This window comes from Cydia strobilella, chromosome 11 (assembly GCF_947568885.1).
Source record: "Cydia strobilella chromosome 11, ilCydStro3.1, whole genome shotgun sequence".
Taxonomy (NCBI): domain Eukaryota; kingdom Metazoa; phylum Arthropoda; class Insecta; order Lepidoptera; family Tortricidae; genus Cydia; species Cydia strobilella.
This window is the reverse complement of record NC_086051.1, coordinates 12,121,774-12,144,661: the sequence shown is the minus strand read 5'-3', so window position 1 is coordinate 12,144,661 and position 22,888 is coordinate 12,121,774. Positions and strand designations below refer to the sequence as shown.

The 22,888-nt window shown below is 37.4% G+C and overlaps 1 protein-coding gene and 1 long non-coding RNA gene across 6 annotated transcripts in view; one reads left to right on the top strand and one right to left on the bottom strand.

Annotated features, from left to right (window-relative positions):
- LOC134745219 (uncharacterized) overlaps positions 1-22,888 on the top strand; it is a 193,135-nt gene that overhangs the window by 37,232 nt on the left and 133,015 nt on the right. The window lies entirely within an intron of this gene.
- LOC134745107 (sodium/hydrogen exchanger 3) overlaps positions 1-22,888 on the bottom strand; it is a 74,821-nt gene that overhangs the window by 5,501 nt on the left and 46,432 nt on the right. The window contains exons 4-17 of one of the 5 annotated variants that reach the window (XM_063679050.1): positions 22,514-22,777; positions 19,531-19,756; positions 17,787-18,014; positions 14,609-14,826; positions 12,538-12,621; positions 11,068-11,276; positions 9,752-9,877; positions 9,508-9,665; positions 9,296-9,434; positions 7,023-7,163; positions 5,429-5,495; positions 4,816-4,908; positions 3,681-3,866; positions 682-735 (exon numbers count right to left, since the gene is read on the bottom strand). In XM_063679050.1, the coding sequence (XP_063535120.1) occupies positions 682-735; positions 3,681-3,866; positions 4,816-4,908; positions 5,429-5,495; positions 7,023-7,163; positions 9,296-9,434; positions 9,508-9,665; positions 9,752-9,877; positions 11,068-11,276; positions 12,538-12,621; positions 14,609-14,826; positions 17,787-18,014; positions 19,531-19,756; positions 22,514-22,777 (2,193 nt within the window). Of the gene's footprint in view, positions 1-681; positions 736-3,680; positions 3,867-4,815; positions 4,909-5,404; positions 5,496-7,022; positions 7,164-9,289; positions 9,435-9,507; positions 9,666-9,751; positions 9,878-11,067; positions 11,277-12,537; positions 12,622-14,608; positions 14,827-17,786; positions 18,015-19,530; positions 19,757-22,513; positions 22,778-22,888 lie in introns of all 5 variants that reach the window. The other 4 variants (XM_063679053.1, XM_063679052.1, XM_063679054.1 and 1 more) reach the window with 4 other exon arrangements.

Sequence of the window (22,888 nt, the reverse complement as noted above, 5' to 3'; positions counted from 1 at the left end):
CAATTCGCGAATTTCGCGGCAGGCCCTCAGGTCTGGACATTGCGAGCCAGAGGCAATTTCATTCACAGTAAAAACTAGACGTTGCTGTAGTTAGTCGTAGTAAAAATCTGTTTATTTATTTGACGTGTTACTTGAGTGTAGTTGAGTTGGAATCTTGAGCGTTACGAGGGTTTCAAGGCACGAGGGTTTAAACAAATTTTGCCACTGAGTGAAACACAAAAATTTTCACCACACCAACACAAGGAAAATACTAACTAAAATATCAAACAAAATCAGAGCAAATCGATTCAAAATGAATGTAATTAAATATTTATCATTCAAAATCGTCATTTAAAAGTCAACTCTACCAGCAAACATAAGAAAACAACTCAAAATTTAAATTTGATTACTTTGCCTCACATGTGAATAAAATGCAAATTTCTTTTCTGTTTTTGAACAACCAAGAGAGCCTTTACCAGCTGGTGTGGTTAAAATAATTTTAACCGACTGGAAATGGCAAGTACTTAACTAAAATTTAAACCAATAAAATTAAAAAAAAAACTGCTGCAAAGTTAATACAAACCATGCCATTACGCTATACTCATTAAGACGTTAGCCAGAGAGCTTTGCTTTACGATCAGATATACATATTGTATATTCCATTCGTTTAGTATTTTTTTCATTTACATTTTTGCTTCTTACCATTATCATCTGACATTCTTATTTCGTCTTCTTCTAGAATATCCTCGTTTGGAACTAAAAATATATATTTTAAATCAATGAAACATTTAGACGACATTAATAACGAATCTAATAACCGGCATTGGTAATGACATTTAAACCTATTCACATGCTGTACTTTGATATAAATCGTTGTTAACGGAACGACATATATAATAATTATTATTTTGGTTAAATATACATAGTTTAATTTTGATATTAAAATAAGTTACATATGTGTCTAAGTAAGTTAATTGTGTTATTAGCATTATTTACATACTACAAATTGTATATACAGATGTCAATCAACTCTGGTCAACGTGGGACTCGAACCCACAAAAACAAGGAAAAATATATTAAAGGTTAATATAGTTATTTGTTATACAAGGGAGAAAAGTTGTATTTTACCCGCGAGTGTGGAATTGAAACATGAGCAAGTGAAAGGGTTCTAAAATAGAATCCTGAGCGTAGCGAGTGTTTCAACACACGAGAAGTAAAATACATTTGCACCCGTGTGTAACACAAAACTTTTCCCCTCACTATAGCGAGGAAAGTGCAACATCCACAGGCGTTAGATCATCTTCATCACTGGAATCACTAATTTTTTTACGATATTATAACAGAAAACACTAGAAATTCTGATTTTTACGTGAGTCGGTGAGAAGAACAGTAAAAATTTTGTTGACAATGTTGACATTTCTGTTCTGACGTATGAAATGTCAACGATGCGTTTTGAAATTGCATCGACTCAACTTGTGCGTTCAGAATTATATTTAACATCATTATAAAAAATCTAACGTTTCTTATGGAATTTTAAGGTTTATGACTTAAAATTATTAAATAAAGCTAAATTTGGTATTTTTATTAGATTCTCAAACCATTTATTTAATGATAATTAATATCGAACGAACCATTATTATGAGCGTTTTACGTTTTGTTATCTGTCAAGCTACTTAAACACGCTCCATCCAAGGTCAAATTACTTTCCCCACTAGTGGATAAAATGCGTTTTCCCCCGCTTGTTTTAAAGGATAATAGACGGCTTTCCGAGCTAGTGAGGGGAAAAATATATTATTATAATATACTAAGACATATGAGGGTTGCTATAAAAGTTTTTGGCTGCTCCGACCCTACTCATGCGATTACAATATTATTTGTACCATTGTGAGGGATATTTCAATGCTAATTATGGCCATGATTTTTAGGGTTACGTACCCAAAGGGTAAAAACGGGACCCTATTACTAAGACTCCGCTGTCCGTCTGTCCGTCCGTCTGTCCGTCTGTCTGTCTGTCATCAGGCTGTATCTCATGAACCGTGATATCTAGACAGTTGAAGTTTTTACAGATGATGTATTTCTGTTGCCGCTATAACAACAAGTACTACAAAAAATAAATAATATAAATATTTAAATGGAGCTCCCATACAACAAACGTGATTTTTTTGCTGTTTTTTCCGTAACGGTACGGAACCCTTCGTGGGCGAGTCCGACTCGCACTTGGCCGGTTTTTTTAAACTAATGCGTTTATCTTTTATATTATAAATTTTTTACTCAAAACTGTTGTGTATGGATTTAGAAATTACAAGAAAAAACGATTTTTTTTACAATTAAATTAATTTCGTATTGAAATCTTTGAAAATCGAACTTATATTTACCCGGGTCATTCGGTTCCTTCTGCTATTTTCGATGTATACTTGATAAATAATTTTATATGTTATATCTCAAATTACTACTTTTGATGAATTGACACATTAAGTCATAATTATGTTTACTCAATCAAAATTATTTATACGTAAAAACCGGCCAAGTGCGAGTCGGACTCATGCACGAAGGGTTCTATACCATTACGGAAAAAAACAGCAAAAAAATCACGTTTTTTGTATGGGAGCCCCATTTAAATATTTATATTATTCTGTTTTTAGTATTTGTTGTTATAGCGGCAACAGAAATACATCATCTGTGAAAATTTCAACTGTCTAGCTATCACGGTTCATGAGATACAGCCTGGTGACAGACGGACAGACGGACAGACGGACAGGCGGACAGACGGACAGCGGAGTCTTAGTAATAGGGTCCCGTGTTTACCCTTTGGGTACGGAACCCTAAAAACGGTCGATATTTGCAATAAGCAGTACCTAAAAAATGTAATATGTTTTGAAACTAATAATGTTTATAAAATATGCGTTTTCTAAAAATGAATTGACGTCAGCTCTATAAGTACTGAAATATCCCTCACAATGTTATATATAATATTGTAGACTCGGAGCAACCCTCGTATATTATTATGAGGTAAGCTATATGCTGTACTGTACTATACTATACATGCAAAGTACTTGAATTGCAATTGCCGCAGGTAATAAATAGGACTATAACTTCGCTTAGACGGTTCGTCGCAAGTCGCAAAATAATATTTATGATTATGGTGAGGTTGAAGGTTTTGCTTTGTTGCAGTTGTTCGTATTATGCTTTGTGAGTCAAAATGAAATATTAAAATTACACTTAGTCGCAATCTAAGCTATCATCTAATACTTAACCACCGCGGGAGTACCTGACGAACCGTCTGGCTTAAGTGGTAGGGCTTAATGAAGGGAGTTGATATTTACAGTAATACACATATAAATAGCAGAAAAAATACAAATAATAATAAATACCCACCTAGCTATAGCTATAGTGATATACACGGTAGGTACATTAAGTAAAATCAGTATTGTTTAGTAGACATATGCCATGCAGTAACACGTTGAAAGATTTTTCGTATGATCAAAAGTATTTAAATCAGGTAGGTATGCATCACGAGACAGTTCGGTTTCAAATCTTGTTTATAAAGTCATATTACTAAGAAACTAAACTAATCGTTACTCGACTAATTAACAAATTCAATAACGTGATCCAAGTAATGTCAGCAATTAATACTTTTCATCAAACAGGAAACAGATAGTTATAACACGAAATTTTGAATAAGTGTTCTCTGTAAAACATACCGAAGTTGTACGTGGATCGATCCCTTCTCCACGGTAAGGATTTCTCAACTGCTGTAGGCAATATCTCCTCAGGCGTTTTAGCGTACTGCTTGACTATCCTCGCTTTCAGCGGGTTGAACCCGGGTAGGTTAGCCAGCTGGTTAATAAGTGAGCTACTGTTCTCTTTATGCGAGGACGTCGGGCTCACTTCTTTATATTATTATTATTGCGGTGCCACATGAAGTTGCCAGAAGGGAAGAAAACGACAATCAAACACAATTAAACAAGCAGAAACGGAGTACAGTGGAAGTTAGGAGCTAGCGCACTGTCAATGATGCTAGCGAGCAGCGGTATTTGTGGCAGATCGACCGAACTTCGTCATGTGTTTAAGTAGTTGTTAACAAAAAAGTTTAAGTACAAGAAATAAATGCAAGAGTAAATCAAATACAGTATCGAAACATGCCACCACAAATACGTCAGCACATTCTCACAGTAGGTTAGGTATAGCCATATCAAATTAAGGATTAGTTAAGGGCCCAGCAAATAAAATTTTACCTTGTTTAAATAATCCGTTAATCGCATAATATTACTTTATTAAAACTCACGACAAAGTGCGAAACAAATTGTAAATAATACATTTCTCAACAACATTAAGGAGTGTTCGGATTTGAATGTGAAGTGACTTCGTTTGCTGAAACCGTATTATCTAGGTAAGTATGTAAAACGTTGCGATCCTACTTCGCCTTGAATTCAAACAGTGACCGTGACCGAAAACCTCGGGAGTTCAAAGCGGTTCAACCCCTTCTCGAACCTTGCAAAGATGATTAATAGGTTACTTCGAGGATAGACCTTTGTGTGTTTGTATTTTGTTATAGACCTGAATCTATATTATAGATATATAGATTTTATAATATTATAATATTTGTCATTTCTATCGCTAACAGTAGCACTATTTACTGCAGTAATAGTACTTTTTCATGTGATACAATCCAAGATTGAAGAAGGCTAAGCCCAGCCCGTAACATCCTTTTCATAAGCATTCTACAGTTGTATGTTTTGCTTTGAAGGATTCGAGGCAAAATAAGATCACCAATATAAAGCTTCCATTTTCAAATCCAAACGTGTGAGTGCAAGTGTTTTCATGCAGAATACCTACGCAGGGACTTGGCAGTGAATGTAATACCGCCGTCGTCGCCGTCGCGTCGCGGCTTACGGTCGTCGTCCTCCTGCAGCACCTCGTCTATGTAATCTGTAATCATTCATTTCATTCACTCACATCCGGCTGTCATTTCATTTTCGAATAAACGAAAAGTTAAAAACTCTAATGACTGAATTTTTGCAGTGAGCGATTATTTAAAATTATAAATTAATCAATTATTATCTATAATGTGTGGCTTTGATCGGCTGTAGGTATGTACACTACAAATATTGCATGCTATAAAAACAAAAATGTGGCGCTAATACGAGATATTGTGGACCAGTAATAATGTATATTATAGGTATTTTTATTCAATTTACATGTATAGGAATTTTATCTTCATGTCTAATGGTTGATTGACAATAAAGTTAATACCTATCTAATGTAATAACTAAGCATCTGTGCTCAGCAAATAAGGAAAATAATGGTTCAATTTTATAGGTCTAGGCGTGTTTCTAACAACTAAAAAGAAATAAAAACAAATAGTTTTAACCCACACGTGCATGCGATCGACACTCGTGATAATAATAAAGTATAAAATAAGTACCTAATCTATAATACTTTTTTTTACCGTGCGTGAATTGTTTAGCGGAACCGTTTTGCTGGAATTCAGGGAAAGTGACATGGTTTTTGCCATCCTGAAAAAAAAAGAGAATTATTATTTTATTTTCTATCAGACAACCATTTAACCACGCCTTTCGTATAGTACTCATAGAAATATAAATATCTATGATAGTACTGGAATCTCTATAGTTTTTGACCCAAGAGCGGCTGTAGCCCGGTTTTCGCAGGCCGGATTGAATGTGGCAATACTGGTAATTGGCAGATTGGCATTTGGCAATTTTAATATTTGGCAACAGGCAGGCTTGGGGACTGCCTAATTCAGCCCGCGGGGCATAAAGTACCTAGTCACATTTATACATTTTCAAGTCACAAACTTAACGGTAATTTTGTGGTTGCTTTCATGTTACTTTTAGGGTTCCGTACCTCAAAAGGAAAAAACGGAACCCTTATAGAATCACTTGTGCGTCTGTCTGTCCATCTGTCACAGCCTATTTTCTCCGAAACTACTGGACCAATTAAGTTACAATACCCAAAGACGGACATGTAACGTAAAGAAATGAATTTTAAACATGGGGCCCACTTTTGGTTTTTAAAACTATATCGTGTATATATCAAATGAAAGAGCTCATTATCAGAATCTCAAATATTTTTTTTTGTCATTTTAAAATAAGTAGTTTAGACGTTATTTAAGAAAATAGTCAAAAAATTACCAATCCCCCCCACCCTTTATCAACGAAAGTTCTGGGTCTAAAACTTTGAAAAAAATATACAAAAATGTGCAGTCAAGCGTGAGTCGGACCTAATTATGAGGTATTTTTAAATCACATTATCTAATATACAGGTTGACTTTCAAGATGCAGCCGAAATGGAAAGATTAGAATGTTTGCACAAGAAAAGTTTGTAGCTAGTATTTATACTCGTACATCTAAATTCCAAGTAATGTTTTGTCCTTCCCCGTCTGTATCTTTCAAATAGATAGATAAATAGCTTCTTGTATTCTATCGCAAGAATTAGGGCAGGTTGCATTAACATTTTTAACTAATTGATTAACGTTAGGCCGCTGTCATCTCAAGAACTTATTAAACTTTGGTTGAGAGCCGGTTAGGTGTTTGGTGCCAGTCGTAGATACTGGCGCTCATTCTTAAGCTCGCTCCAGACTACGCGGCTTCGCGCCGCGATTCGCGCACTAGTGTGGAGGGGGCTTTACATGAAAATTTTCCGCTAATGAAGATTCTGTTACTGTTATAGTTGGTAACTTAAGACGAAAAGGGACGAAAGCACGTGACCACTTCTTCATACAAATTTAGTCCCCATTTTCCTCTGGATATTAAGTCAATATTTATTAAGGTAAGGTGGGGTAAGACTAATAATAACAAAATAATAATAATAGACTAAAGAGGATTCCATACAAGTGATAGTCTTACAGTTTTGAATGATTCACGGTTAGTTTCACTTTCACTAGACATATACGTCGAAATATCGGGAGCTCGAAAACAATACAAAAGGTAATCACGGCCCATATCCCGGTCGATATAAGTCAAGTGATAGTCTTAATACCCCACCTTTCCTTATAAAATTTTTTGACGTAAGTAAGTACTTACCTTGTTCCCCCGTTTGCTACGTTTATGGTGGTGTTTCCTGTCGCCAACGAGACGTCGAATGTTCATGTGAGTTTTATAATTTACTTGGGTGCCGAGGTCACGGTCGTTCACTGCGTGCCGACTGTAGCTTAGGCGACGGTGCTGAAAAACAAATAACACATTGCAGCACATTCAATATGGTAAAGAACGGACGCTTACAGTCCGACAAGAAATTGTAGAAATTAAAAAGTGGCAATAATGTGGTGTTGTCCCGTTTTCTTACATTGATTTGAAAGGGATAACACTACGGTATTACAACTTTTTAATGTATACAATTTCTTGTCGGACTATTATATAGTGCGAGGAATTTCCTACACTGAGCCGCCTGTTCCTATCTCTATCGCACGCGCGTAAATATATTGCTGTCCCGCCCATGATGCCGGCGGTCAGTGACAATGTGCGAGCGGTACATCAGTATAATTATATATGCGCGTGCAATAGAGACAGGAAAAGGCGACAGGTAATCGTCATTTCTTTAGGGAGCTGCAAAATTAAATGGTCATATGGTGAATGGAATACTGTGTATAAAGGGTAACAAAAGACGTACTATAACGTGTGACTACTAGTGGGCGTCTTCCCAATAGAGTCAATCTAAGTAGACCCCGGATCGCGTATTAACAGACTAAGCTTTGGGTCAACTTATAATGGGCACGTGCGCGGCCATGTTGTTGTATCGGGCAGACGCTAACAGCGCTGCGCGCGAGTTCAGTTCGGTAGCCGGTATCTTATGGTATTATATAAATGTGTGCGCGTATCCGACCCTACGACCGATCACGAGTATCATAACTTTGAATTGTAATATTTTTAGTAATTTTAAAGTATAGTGGACTGTTGTGTATCGTAAACCGTGTCTTTAAGTTAATTAAACTGATTAACTTCAGTGCCGGTTATTATCATTATACCTACACCCGCTATAGTACCTAAATAATACAAAATCACCATCAGGCGGGCCGTATGCTTGATTGCCACCGACGTGGTATAAAGAAAAAAACTGATTTTCTAATCTTTCGGAACGGAGTCTGTGTCTGTATGCGTTTAGTGTTAGAGGATGTTTGTGTAAAAATAGATTCCTCTCTTTTTTTTATTGACGCAAGTGGTTGACAAGACTTTTTGTTTATAAGTTCAATAAAGCGTAGAGCGTTTTCACATTGTCCGATCCGATATCAGAGGTAAGATCCTACATCCGCGTAGTCAGGCCACGGGGGCGCGCTCGGGCGTCGTCTTTAGCGATCGCGCACACTAAAACAAGCAGTACGCCTACACAATACGCAATTACGCACACAAACAAATATTATCGGTCCGACAGCTGACGGGGTTCTCCGACATGACTGAATTTATCAGGAGCGGCTTTCCGATATCGAATGTCGGAAGGCGCCTATGACAAAAAGACTACAAACTTACTTATGCAGTTCTTATTTTTTTTATACGTGACTGATATTGCAATATTTTTAGGTTTTTTATGACTTGATAAGCTAAAAACTACTTATGTTTAAAATTTTAAGCTTGTGGGTCTGCTAGCAGTACCTTAGAATTATGATGATCGTGAGAGAGTGAGTGAGTGAGTGTGTCAGTGACAAAACTAGGGAACTTTGACGTGCAATAATTCTTAAACTACAAGTTCAAATTGAATGTTCTTGGGAATATATTTGAGCCATATTATGTCCTATATGTCACTGAAAATTCAGGGTTCTAGCTTTAGCCAGCACAATATTACAGGATGTCGAAAATGGCCTGAATGGCTTCGAGAAAAGGATGGTACCTACGGCCGTGCCTATTTGTTTTGCTCGAATTGGCGGGGGCACTGCCGTTCCCCCAAAAACTTTTACCATCATGTTGCAGGTTAAATTGACCATCGAACCATCGTCCTAATATGTATACAACTAAGTTAAGTCCTAAGTTAAAAATTTGCGCGTGCGCTTAGTATTATTGTTAGTAGGTAAGTAGCTACTTAATTATGAGGCTCTTCAAAATATACGTCGAATCTAGCTAAGCTATAAGATCTAGGAAACTACTTAAGGTTTAGTTATTATAAGCATACATAGCGTTAGTTAATAGGGAGGATCGTAATGCTGATATCTAAGCAAACCGCATTCACTTTCCTTTAATAGCACTTACCTTCAACAGGGTATTATACAAGGTCAAAGACAAAGTTTAAGAGAATAGCTAAAACTGCATATACGGGGTTTAGTTCTTAGCATAACGAAATGGGTGCTTAAAAGGCCACATACACATACACGTCTGTACGGCTTGCACAACTCTTCAGCAAGCAAATGGTGGATCCGCGCGTCGGTCAAATCCTTTTTGCTCGGATTATATTCCAACTCCTGCATGTCTATGTTCCACGTCGACGAATCCAACTGACTGAAACTCGGACTAAAACAATAAACATATGTTTTTTAACATTATGATATATAGTAACATTTTTCATGGAAATCAAAAATCCTACCTGGCGTTGAAGTTTGTGTTTGTGTAGTTCTTGAATATGGCGGACATTGATTCCGCACCAGAAATGTTCCCGATGGTAGATGCATTTCTTTGCATGTATTCTATAGCGTCTTTCATTGCAAGTTTTGAATAAGTCTCTAATATCTTTGGTTCTTGGCCCTGAAAATAAACAATAAAATGAATAAGCACACAACTTGAAAAATGTAAAAACTGTACCTAATTCCAAAAATAGAACGTTAATTAACCTGGTAATTCCTTAGCAGAAACGGGCGTATAAACTTGTTATCAAATCTCTTGAACTTATCCCTAATGTGATGGTTACCGTGTTTACCTAAAATATCTTCTATTCCTGCCATCAAGTGGTCCATGAACTGTAAAAAAACAAAACTATTCATTATGTAATTAAATATGTAATACGGAATTGATAATAATAATATAATTAAGCCCGCAGGGCAGCTTGTGGCGAGCTGTTGGGGAGTGACGACCCCACGGACCCGAGTGCTCCAGAGTCGGTCAGGGTCTCCGTCTCCGGCGTGTCTTCGTCGGTCGGAGTGGACCCCAAGGGGACCCGCAGGTCTCTCAGCTCTGGCTTGCCTTCATTGGCTGTCCAGAGAGGAGTCGCTAGAGCTATATGCTCCAGGGGTGGAAGTGAAAGATGCATAAGACGCGAGTTGACACAGTGACTGTTAACATCAGTCACTGGGTAGAAAGCGGCGCACACCTCTCGACACCCCTGAGCCGCTCACACCGGTGTTGCTCCTGGTCGTCTTCACGACGGCAGTTTCAGGGGCCCATCTAGTCAGCGGCAAGTCACCACCTGCCTCGATAACGTGTGTTAGCATTGTTATGGCATGTGTCCGGACCTCCTTTCAATAGCCCAGTCTCTTTGTCCACCCAAACTTCAATCCATAGACCGGTATACTGTCCACTTTTTCTACAATAGTCCCAATGCCTGCTGCGACCGGTTCATGGGTGTCTATTGTTGCACCTGTGAACGGGTTCCAGCAGGCGTTCTACATGACATTAGAGCTCTCCAAGGGGCCTCTACGTGTTGGATCTATATCCCCACGCAAGCCTATCAAAAGACCGGGATTTATAGGCCCGTGAAATCCGAGGAGATACATATAATTAATTTTGCTGTTACTAACCGTAGTACAAGATTACCCGTAAGCATTACTAACACTGATTGATCCTAGTTGGTCGTTGAATAAAGAATTTAATTAAATTAAATTAATTATCTTTCACTTTACATACAGCTGGAGCAAATGTGTCTTCTCGTGAAATAAGGGTAGAGCTTTAGGGTCCAACCCTCTAACCCTTAGGGCCGGTACAGACGGACTGCAACCCAACTGCAACTTGTATGGGAACTGTAGGCCAACTGCACGTCAACTGCAACGTGGCGTGCAGTTCCCATACAAGTTGCAGTTGGGTTACAGTCTGTCTGTACCGGCCCTTAGAGGCAATCACGCCACCCTGTCAGATAGGAAAAGTCCATTCGTTTGGAGCGTTTGGAGCCGTTACGGTACCCTACCCTTGATTTATTTTTAGACACATCACTTACCCTTTCATGTATCCTTTCATTCATAGTAGGTTTCCGCTTTTCGGCTCTTTTTACATTAAGCATTTTCACCAGCGGTTTGATCGTGATACCTTGTATAAACACCGTAAAGTAAATTACAGCTATCGTAGTGGTTACGAACATGGGCTGTAGTTTCACAACTGCAGGATCTATCAAAAGTACTAACGCAAAGGCCACCGCACCGCGGAGACCTGAAAAAGACATATATTAAAAAAAAAATTAGGTATATATATATATATATATATAATAGTAGGTAGTTTATGTGACTGCTACATAATGAAAGGCATTAAAACACGAATGTGGGTTTAAGAAAAGAACGAAGTGAGTTTCTTAAAAGGAACACACGAGTGTTTTAATGCCTAATTATGTACAGTTGCATACACTACTTTATCTACACACATATTATAAACTTTCTATGATATATTCATTAACCTCATATTTCAGCCGACATCGGGCATCGTTGCCCTCTGGCGGAACTCGCGGATTTGAGGTGGCGTCTCCGAAATATCTTTATTGCTCATTTTACACGAAACTTTTGCTTTAAGTTTGTTTAAAAACAACAAAACAAATTAATGTTATACTTAAAACTGATTAAATTTAAACTGTACGTCGAATGGACTGTTTAGATTAGCTACCCAAAATTTTTGTTCCCCAATAGCTTTTGTTCCATTCGCGTTTTTCCCCATTCTGCTTTTTAACCAGCGTTAATTTTTTCAGTAGTTAATTTATTTAATGACACGCGTATGTCCCAGTCGCTTTTTTCCCCAAAGGGTATTGTTTTCACGATAGTCACACTAAGTCGATAGATAGGTAGGTTAGGTTCGTTAGGTAGCTTCAGACCGCCCAGAAATAGGAGGAGAAGGGCATGTTCTCGGAAATATTACTATTTGGGGGAAAAAGCGACTGGGACATACGCGTGTGATTACATTAACTACTAAAAAAAATAAACGCCTGGTTAAAAAGCAGAATGGGGAAAAACGCGAATGGAACAAAAGTTATTGGGGAACAAAAATTTTGGGTAATTAATCTATACAGTCCGTCAAATGGCGGTAATTCAAACTTTTATTACGCATGTCACGCATCCGTAGTTTTTTTTTATTCATAGAAATACTAGTTAGGGGTAGGGGCGATTTCCGTATCGTTCGATACCAACTAACATGCGAGATTTGTCAAAATTGTATGCAATTGACATTCCATTTAGAATAAAACGTCATCTCTACTGATATTAGAATAGAGGTCACATCGAATTCCTTTTTTTAGAGATGTTCGAAATTTGAATGTCATTACCAAATCGATTTTGATAAGGAAGCCATTACAACATTTTTACAGATAAGAAATTTGTTGTAACAAAACAGTTTATCTTAATGTTGGCCATTATTTACGGATTTTGAAGGCATCATAGAGGGTTTATGATATGTGTGTAGATAAATGATATTTTTATGGTGTGCTTACCGCCATAAGACATTACAAACTTCTCCACTCTATCCAGTTTGTGCAATCGAAACTTATTAGCTACAGCACTAAATATGTACACTCCTGCAACAAAGAAAGCAAATTAAGGTCATTTAAGAAAATCATTTGGTTGTATAAATTAAGCTTTAGGTGCCAATTCGAACGTATACTGACATCAGAATAGAATTAATATCTAAATGATGTCATTTATTTATAGTGCGTCTCGCTCGCGTCATTACATGTACTGACAAGTACGAGCGAAATGCATGATTGACTGATTGATGGGCCAGTTGCGACAAACCACAGTTAACAGACTGATGAACGTCACGCAGCAGAGATATATAAAACTTCCCATACAATACAAAAGAATTTAGCGAACGCATTAACGGTGCAACCGACCCTAAATCTGCAGTATCGACAACACCAGCATAAACATCAACTTTTATGAAAATGTGATGTTTTATAGGTTTTCTGTAAGGTACTTCTGTACTTCCCCAGTTGGTTTGCCAATTACCATAGAGTAACTTATACTAGAGCGGTACTGTCATAGTAAATTTTGTAACCCCAGTAAATTCACTGCCATCTGTCGACACACTTTAAAACTAAAATTGAAGATTTGTAAAAATACGATAAAATGTATTTAAATATAGATAAATGTTTTTTTTTATTTGCATTAATTATTTTGATGATTTTCACCCATGTTCTTTCACTGATATGCGTTAAAATTGTTAAATAACAAACGAAACCGTCAACGCCATCTATACGACTGTAGGCCAAAACTAGTAGCGCCCTCTGAACGAGAATCAAATTTTCTTGATTTTCGAGGCACGTTTTTTCCTCAGACTGTATCCATATATTACGGAGTTATATCTATCTTTGCCAATTACAAATATTTGTAAGGTGGAGGTACTTCCCCAGTTGTTTTGCCAAATACAAATATTTGCCGCTGAGCATACCAAAACATAAACACTCGAAACACATAACATTTCCTTCTTCCATAGTTGAGTAACAAGTTTTATAACTTGGTCTGAAATATAAAAATGTGGTTTATAGGTTTGTACTTGTATGGATGACGGTCGCAGCTGGCTTGGCTTTTTAGGAGCCATAAACTTTATGAGCAGTGGTATTCTTAAACGAAATAAAATTTTGAAGGCTAATAAGTTCAAAATTTTAACACACTCGTCTAATATAGAGGGATTTTAGTAGCTCTTATTAAGAACCACTTCAGAAACAGTTATGCCAAAGTCATAAAGTTTTGCAGTGACTTTGTATATTTCATACTGTTATGCTGTACAACTGTTTTGAAATAATAATAAAAAAAAAACTGTCCGAACACTATTTTACAAATTAAAATAGGAATATAAAGGAAAATGAAAACATCACTACAAAACAACACTACTACTCACTGTCACAATCGCGACTGTGATGTTTAGTCTATAGTGAGAGAAAACACCAGTAGCCCTAAGGCTACCTACTCGAAAATTGTAGAAAATAAATGACGGCGCCACTTCCTACGTAACTGTCACATTTTTGACGTAAAATGCTTAAACATGGCAACAATTTAGTATGGAATTTGTTTAGTTCAATTTTTTTTTATTTATACTATTTTATGTCCCACTATACATACTGTTATTCGATTTTAATTTTTTTAAGGCATAAATAATCGATCAACCGTTTAATCATTTTAGTATTGCGGTGCAGAATTTCATGGTGGCTTTTATTGACCCGTAAAACATTCCACCCTGTATATGCATTAGTCGAAACGCTATGAAGGTCGACTGGCGGCAGTCTGCACCATACAGTCAACATGGCTTAAGACAGCACAAATGGAGACAAATTACATGGGGTCGTGCTCCTCAGCAATGAGGGAACGAGGAAGAAGAGAAGAATATGCATCCAGTATTATAACTCACTCACGATCAGTTGAGAAGGATGCTGGCTTAACTGGACTCGGCTGGAAAGAGCTGGAAGTAGCCGCTCAAGATCGCGACAAATGGAGAATTCTTCTGCGAGCCCTGTCTCTAATGAGGGATAACAGGAACGCATCATCATCAACATCTTTATAACTCACCTATTATCCGAAACACTGAGCAAAACAAGATGGTCAACAGCACAAACCACGTGTTCCAATCATGGTTATTATTGACCGTTGCCACCCCAAGGAACATGAAGATGATGGTTTCCGACGATGAAGACAGCATCTTCATGGTATACTTTATAGTTGTGTGAGACTTATGCGATATGTTGCCTTCTACGTAATTCTTCATTGTTATACCACAGAATGTTATCCTGAAAAGAAGGTGAGATATTAGTGATTATTATAAATAATATGATGTAGGTACAGTCGCCATTGCATTGGGGGTCAAAAAAAGTTGCGTAGGAATTACCACCATATAACCCTACACGTGTCCCCTGGGTGGAGCTAATCGAGCAACAACCTTGGGCTAGCTGCTCTGTCTGAATCTCACAGCACGAAAACCGAGTCGCTTTACTGGATAATAGCGGCTGACAATTTTTTTATGGTATCAGTCGTTCAGGTTTGTTTTGAGGATCAAATGTCTGTATGGGACCCCATTGTCTTAAAGCAATATAAAAGTCACAAATGATGGTCAAAATCTGGCACCCGCACTTTACTGAGCAAATGCTCTAACAAAATGGCAACACATCGTGACGTCACTGTATCACTGCTTAGAAGCCGTTTCGATGTATGGAAAATAAGGAAATTCAGATTTTGTCGCTGAAATGTTGCGTTTATGTATATTGTTGCTATACAATATATTTTTTAAATAAAATGTATGGAATCGAATGGTACCGTTAGTTTTTTTCTATTTGAAAGTTAATTTAATTTTTTTAAATAGGCCATTGAGATTGAGACCTTAGTTACAGATTTGTATGGGGATGGAAATTTTCTATTACCAAAATGAAAGTTTCCTTTATTTCCTGCGATATTTTCTGAACTTCCGAGAACTTTCTTATCTATTACACACAATGTATGTAGGTATTTCGCATTTCCCTCGCAATGTTTGCTGCATTTTATTCCAACAGAGCCAGCACTCAGGCTTAGTGTTCTCATTGACTTAGCGAGCACGGGTGATTTCAACGCGAAAAGTATCACGTTTATTAAAAAAAATATCTATCTTCGTATATAGGCACTACCGAAGGGGTCAGATAGTTTAGTCGGTACTAAATTTGTCACTGCAATGTCAGATGCAGGGTTTTTTATAATGATATAGGAGACAAACGAACAAACGTTTGCCTGATGGTAAGCAATTGCCGTTGCCCATGGTCAACTGCAACACCAAAGTGATTGAAAGTGCGTTGTCGGCTTTTGAAATGGGAGCACACACTTTTCTTGAAAATTTTAAAGGTGTTATCGGACCGGAAATACCGCGGGTGACCGTTCATTCGATAGTTTAACTGTGCGAGGAAGTTTCTGGAGAAAAATGCCAACCATTTAAGTGTTGTACGCTCTACGACTCTATAGCGATTGGAATTGCACCAAGTGCACGAGGCAAATAGGAAATGGGTAGAAAGGGGGACGGAACAGTTTTAATCGCTTATCTAGTCCAGATGGCGATCACAGCAGGAAATAGGAATGAACACAACTACATGCACGAGTAAAGTTGTTTGTGGAACGTTGTTAGCGTCTATTAATTATTAGAAACTAATGAAATAGAATGTTAATGGTTACTTTGTTGCAAATTATGTTCTTGTACTAACAGAAACACTAACAGTCTTAACTGAACATATGTGGACGTTATGTTTTTTGCGATAAGGTTTACGACTTTATACTTTATGAGATGCGGTCACAGCATGCGCAATGGAGTTGTCCAGTCGAGTTGCGGGTGTACGTGTAGGAGGGCTTAGGTCGTGTCTTGCGGACTTTTCAGTAAACAGTGGACGATGAATATCCTGGATTTACTTACTACGATCTAAGTTCTAGGTCAGCGATACTCAACCTGCGGTCCGCCGGACAGTTTTAGGTATATTAAACATAATAAATAAATAAATAAATAAAATAGTTTTAGGTATACTATATAAATCTCCAGATATAATTCATATAATATATTAGAGTTGGGCAAATTGTAATCGAATAACGATTAACGATTAAAATTTTAAAAAAAATCGCGAGCGACGATTAAAAGTGACGATTAATTAGTTTATTCGAAGAGTTTCGATTAATATTAGTCGCGATTAAATTAATCGACGACTAATTTCCATCGACAATTTTTTTCATTCGAATAATTTTCTCTCGATTAATATTAGGAACAATTATGATTAAATATATAAATCTTGCCATCCAAACGTCACCTTCATCTTGCGGTCCGGGTCTACAAGGCAAAACAGTTTGTGGCCCTCATAAAAAAAAGAGTATGGCTGTTCTAGGTGATCATGGGTAAATCTAATCGGTTGTCGTGTCGTGGTACCTACCCTTCCTACCCTTAACTAAGTCCACAACAGTTCGGTTGACTGTCGATAACAGATTGTATAGTAATTTAAATCGCAGTTCCAATTTCTACGTGTAAGTGGAATTCAGTGGTGTAGATCAAGGTCGATAATGTCCCTGTGACGAGCTTTTGGTAAATGGGGTTGGCCGATCGAAGTATTTAGCAGTTTGCACTGTCAATCCCTAGAATTGTGTAATTTTTTTTATGGAATTTTAATTTTATAGCCCTTTAAGCCAAATCTCATAGAAAAAGGGGCAAACTATGATGGCGCCATCTATGCAAACCTTTGACAGTTGCCAACCCCATTGCCGATGCACACTAGTTTCTAACTAACTTAATAGCGCAGCAACCCAAACAGCCCAGGTCTTGGCCTCCGACACGAGTTTATGCCAGTTCTTGCGCAATACTCGTATTCTGCCAGTTATTGGCTAGTTTCTATTTATATATTTGGCCACTTTGGTCGTCACTATCAATTTGATGTTGACGGTACTTACCTACTTAAAAATTCAGATAAAATGTGAAATATAATGCAATTTTTTTCTTGTTATTTAGCAGAATATTTTACATTGCTTAAATACTAGTAATTCTGAAGTTCTGTAGACCGTGCACCTATCAAAACAGACTGCTAACACCAAATTTATCTAACCAACTGCTGAAAACAACCTGTTAATACTTTTTTAAGTATCATAGTTTTCATCTGTACGCCCTAAAGCCCCGTCCCTTCGTTCCTCATTTTGTCGGATACAAGTAACACAACCCAATAAACACACTCACGCTAACACGCACTGAACAAATACTCACGCTAAAATTCCACTCATATGGAACATCTCCGCGTTAAGATACGCCAAGTACGCCATAACGAAGATGAAGATGGGCTCTATAACCCTGACTTCGTGGGTGAACCGGGTCACGAAGCCGGTGGCGAAGCCCCACACCACCCCTATGCAGGTCCCGCCTACCGCTACTACTAGGAATGAAGCGAAGCCTGCTAGGAAGTCGGTGTAGACTAGCCGGGATGTACCCATTTCGCTGAAACAAGGAAGGTTTATTATTTAAAAAAAAACTAGTGTATTGTAGTTAGAGATCGCGATTCATTGGATCATTGGCCTATGGTCTAGGCAAGCATTTTGAAAATTGAAGAGCAAAAAAATCTGTAGGAAATGGAGAAGCGGAGTCCAAACATTAGGTGTCAATTGATTGGGTACGAGTAGGTACATATCTAAAACAGTTCATGTACACAAAGCTGCAAAAGTGCATTGGTACCAACTTTATTAATGGAATTCATTCACGAAGTGGGCATGCACTTATGCAGCTCGCTGTATTTTGATTTGACATTTTTGAAGAATCCAATCCAGGGAGAAAATAGTGCTATAATATATGCAAATGCGTAATTAATAGCAGGTGTAGGACCTAGTTAATGAGAAAAAATTGTTCTTAAGCAAAATTCAAAATATAAGTACCTTTTCTAATAAAGTTGCATTTCTTTTAGACAATTTAGACCATCCCGATTATTCCGCGTTAGTAGTTATGTAGATCCTAAAATATCTCAAATCAAATACATGTAGATATGTATTAACATAAGTATAACTACGAGTTATCAGAGCACGATAGCACAGTGTAGCTAGAGACATCCAGACGTGATCCAAATATCCTCCAATAGGGCAATAGTGCCAATATTCATTTACTCTCCCGAAGGTCCGACTTTGATAGAAGTAATTTATTTGTTCACTGCAGAGATCGGGTAAACCGATTTGCTTCACCGACTTATCGCCTTGATGTTATCGGTACTTTCTACTTGATTTTAGCGTCTTGGATGTAAATATTAATGTTGAAAGACCTTGCACATGAATAGAGTAAAGGTAAACCATACTTTATCACATAATTTTTAAATCGGTCATATACTCATATATCATAAACATTTTAGAGTAATCTGAAATCAATAAGATTTATCCATTTTGGAAACCAAGTACCTACCTAAACATAATAAACCTCATTCTAAACGCATTAATATGCTTCGTTTTATCAATACAACGAAACTGCGAATTACCGACTTAGAGAATTATTTATTGCAGAACATGATCATCGATAAAGTAATTAAGAAAATTCATTTTTATCCTAAAACTTATAAAACGCTTTTATAGGTAGGTATTTAAGAGTCCCCGGCAGGCTCGGCCGAATTTCACCTTCCCATACAAACGGAGTTTCGTTCTCATTTTAAAACTACGTGTTGGATTGTAATAAGACTTTGCACGTACAATAATATGAGGTATATATATTTAGGCTTGTAATTAGTTTATACAGCTCTAGTATATAAAACAAACAAAATATAGCAAAATCGAGTTCTGTATGAAAAACTTAAACTCGCTGTATTTTTTTACTATGGTATCTGAAGCTACATAAACTAATTACAGACCTAGATATACCTGATCCAAAGTAAATACAAAGTTTCAGAGCAATCTAGCTAGTCGTTTTAAAATGAAAGCGTAACTACGTTTGTATAGAGAACCGAGCTTGCCGGGGACTCTTAAGGTTAGAGTATCCTTACGTGTAAGCCTCAAACATGTGGTACAGCACAACAGTGACCGCGTCGTTCAATAGCGACTCGCCGAACACCACTATATACAGGACTTCATCCACATGGATCTCCTCAAAGACCGCCAGCACAGCGACGGGGTCAACGGCCGATATTAGAGCGCTGAAGAGGAACATGTCTAGGAGAGGTGTCGTGCAGCCGAACATGCCGGTCTGTCCGCACGCCCAAAGTGAGGCACCTGGGAAGAAAACGTAAAATCTTTACGGTTTATGATTCAAACAGAAGTTTTATTAACGTGTATGGTTATGGTTACAAAAATTTAAATTAGCTTTGACACATTATTTGTTGGAGGCCAAGACACACTTTGGGTCGCTGCGCCAGAAAGGCAAGTAAGTTTGACACATTCACTGCCTAGCCTGCCTAGCGACCCGATAGGTGTGGTGGGTGGTTCTCTATTCATAGGCGCTTTTCGCTACAAGGCAGAACATACGTATTATCGGCTATGGTCATAGCGCGTAGCTCGCGCTGGCAGTGAATGTGTTAATTATTGTTATTTTGTACACGGCCTAAAACTGCATGGCCACTTTATGAATAAATTTATTTATAATGTCTTTAAGACATTTTAACAGCTCGCTGTACTTGCACTTTATTTTGTGTTGGTAAATAAATATATTTTAATAAAATTTTATTACGACAAATTTTAATACTTTTTAGTAACAAAACTTCCGTGAGACACAGACATATTAACGGTACTGAGTGAAACATGTCGAGCGTTTTTCGACTTAAAATACGTGAGTGACCCATTATTAATATATTTAATAAGTTTTAATACTGTTTATTTTGAAGTTAATTGCACATAAAAATAAATTTATTTCTGTATTACCAAAAACTAATTATGCATACTTACTAGTTTGTTTGGTCACTTCCAGATAACTAATTAGATTCACTTGATACTTATCAATGTAGCCATAAAACTGTTATCACACTAAGCGTAAAATTTAGTATGAGCCACCTCAGTTTTAACGATACAGCGCTACGTTTTACAGGCACTTTGAGAGAACCATAAAAGTTGACAGTCTTAACATATAGAAGATGTTTATCTCATGAAAGCTGAATGATTTTACTAGAGCCTAGATATACCTACTTCAACATTGTCTTTGTGTGTGTAAAGGTGAGGACAGATCTGGCGAATAAGTCGCTAGCAGCATCAGGCTATTCAAGACAACACTTTGCGAAAAAATCACTGATTGGCAGCTTGCATTTTGTATGGCGTGCTAGTGGAGTATTCGACAGATTTCGACGCATAAGTTCGATAGGACTCAATTGAAGTTTAAGATAATTGTAACATGTTAGAGCGTTTTCATATTGTCCAATCCGATATCGGATGTAGGATCCGACATCCGCGTAGTCAGGCTGCGGGGGCGCGCCCGGGCGCCGTCTTTAGCGGTCACGAACACTACATCAAGCATTATGCAAATATTATCGGTCCGACAGCTGACGGGGGGCTTCGACATGGCTGAATTTGTCGGAAGCGCCTTTCCGATACCGGATGCCGGAAGACGAAGACTCCTTTGACAAAAACAGCTGCAGGAGAGTGCCATTGGCATTATATCCGCCTTTTTGCGTTATTTATCGTTTTTAGGGAAGGGTAAAAACGGCCGGGACCCTCTTACTAAGACTCCACTGTCCGTCTGTCCGTCTGTCTGTCACCAGGCTGTATCTCATGGACCATGATAGCAAGAAATTTGAAATTGAAATTTTCACAGATGATGTATTTCTGTTGCCGCTATAACAACAAATACTAAAAAGTACGGAACCCTCGGTGGGCGAGTCCGACTCGCACTTGTTCGGTTTTTTTAGTAATAATGATTTATTAAATGCATAAATAAATACAGAGAAACACATATATCTTACATTTTACTTCCTTTCGATATCGGATCGGACAATGTGAATACGCTCTTAAGGTGGTTTTCCATTTGTCCAATGTCATTGGCTCATTGCGCCTCATTCTCTCATAAAACAAAATGTGAGACACAATACACATTGCACAAATAAATTGGATAGGTGGAATACCATCATTACTGAAGAATTATCAACCCGAGGTCGTAAGAGAAAGCATCTATACTTTCCCACAAATGAATATTGTCTGAATAAAATGCACAAAACATTTTAATCACATCTAAACAAACGTAATGTACTAATAGTCTCAATATCTGTCCATTTCTTGTTATCTCCAAATCTCCAATGCAATAGTTATTTGTTATACAAGGGTGCAAAGTTGTATTTTACCCGCGAGTGTGGAATTGAAACACGAGCAAGCGAAAGGATTCTATAGTTGAATCACGAGCTAAGCGAGTGGTTCTAAAATAGAATCCTGAGCGTAGCAAGTGTTTCAACATACGAGAAGTAAAATACATTTGCACCCGTGTGTAACACAAAACTTTTCACCTCACTATAGCGAGGAAAGTGCAACATCCACAGGCGTTAGATCATCTTCATCACTTAAATCACTCATTTTTTTACGATATTATAACAAAAAACTCTGGAAATTCTGTATTTTTACGTGAGAAGTTTTTAAGTAAAAATTTTGTTGACAATGTTGACATTTCTGACGTATGAAATGTCAATGATGCGTTTTGAAATTGCATCGACTCAACTTGTGCGTTCAGAATTATATTTAACATCATTATTAAAAAACAAACGTTTCTTATGGAACTTTAAGGTTTATGACAAAATCATTAAAAAAGCTAAATTTGGTATTTTTTATTAGATTCTCAACCCATTTTTTTAATGATAATTAATATCAAACGAATCATTATTATGAGCGTTTTACGTTTTGTTATCTGTCAAGCTACTTAAACACGCTCCATCCAAGGTCAAATTACTTTCCCCACTAGTGGATAAAATGCGTTTTTCCCCGCTTGTTTTAAAGGATAAAAGACAACTTTCCGAGCTAGTGAGGGGAAAAATTTATTTCCGAATCGAAAAATCTTACCTATAGTTAGCGTGTTAAACACCGTTCCCACCACAGCGAACAGCAGTATAGTTCCAAGATGATCAAAGAACAGTCTGTTCGGCATAAAGTAACCAGCATCAAGTATAATAGGCGGCAACATGTAGAGAAAGAAGGTGTCTGGAGTAAGTGGTTGGACGTGGACACTGTGCGTGCTTAGCAGCAAGGCACCGATGAGGACACCCACGAAGATTAGAAGGCAGGATTCAGGGAACATCCTCGATAGTTTTGGCGCCATGTGGAAACCTGTAACAATGAAGATAATAAGTCCGTTTTTGAGGTAAATACTGACATGTTTTGTAAGAATAGCAATTTACATAAGATTTATTTTGCATTGCCCTAAACGAGAGCCTAAAT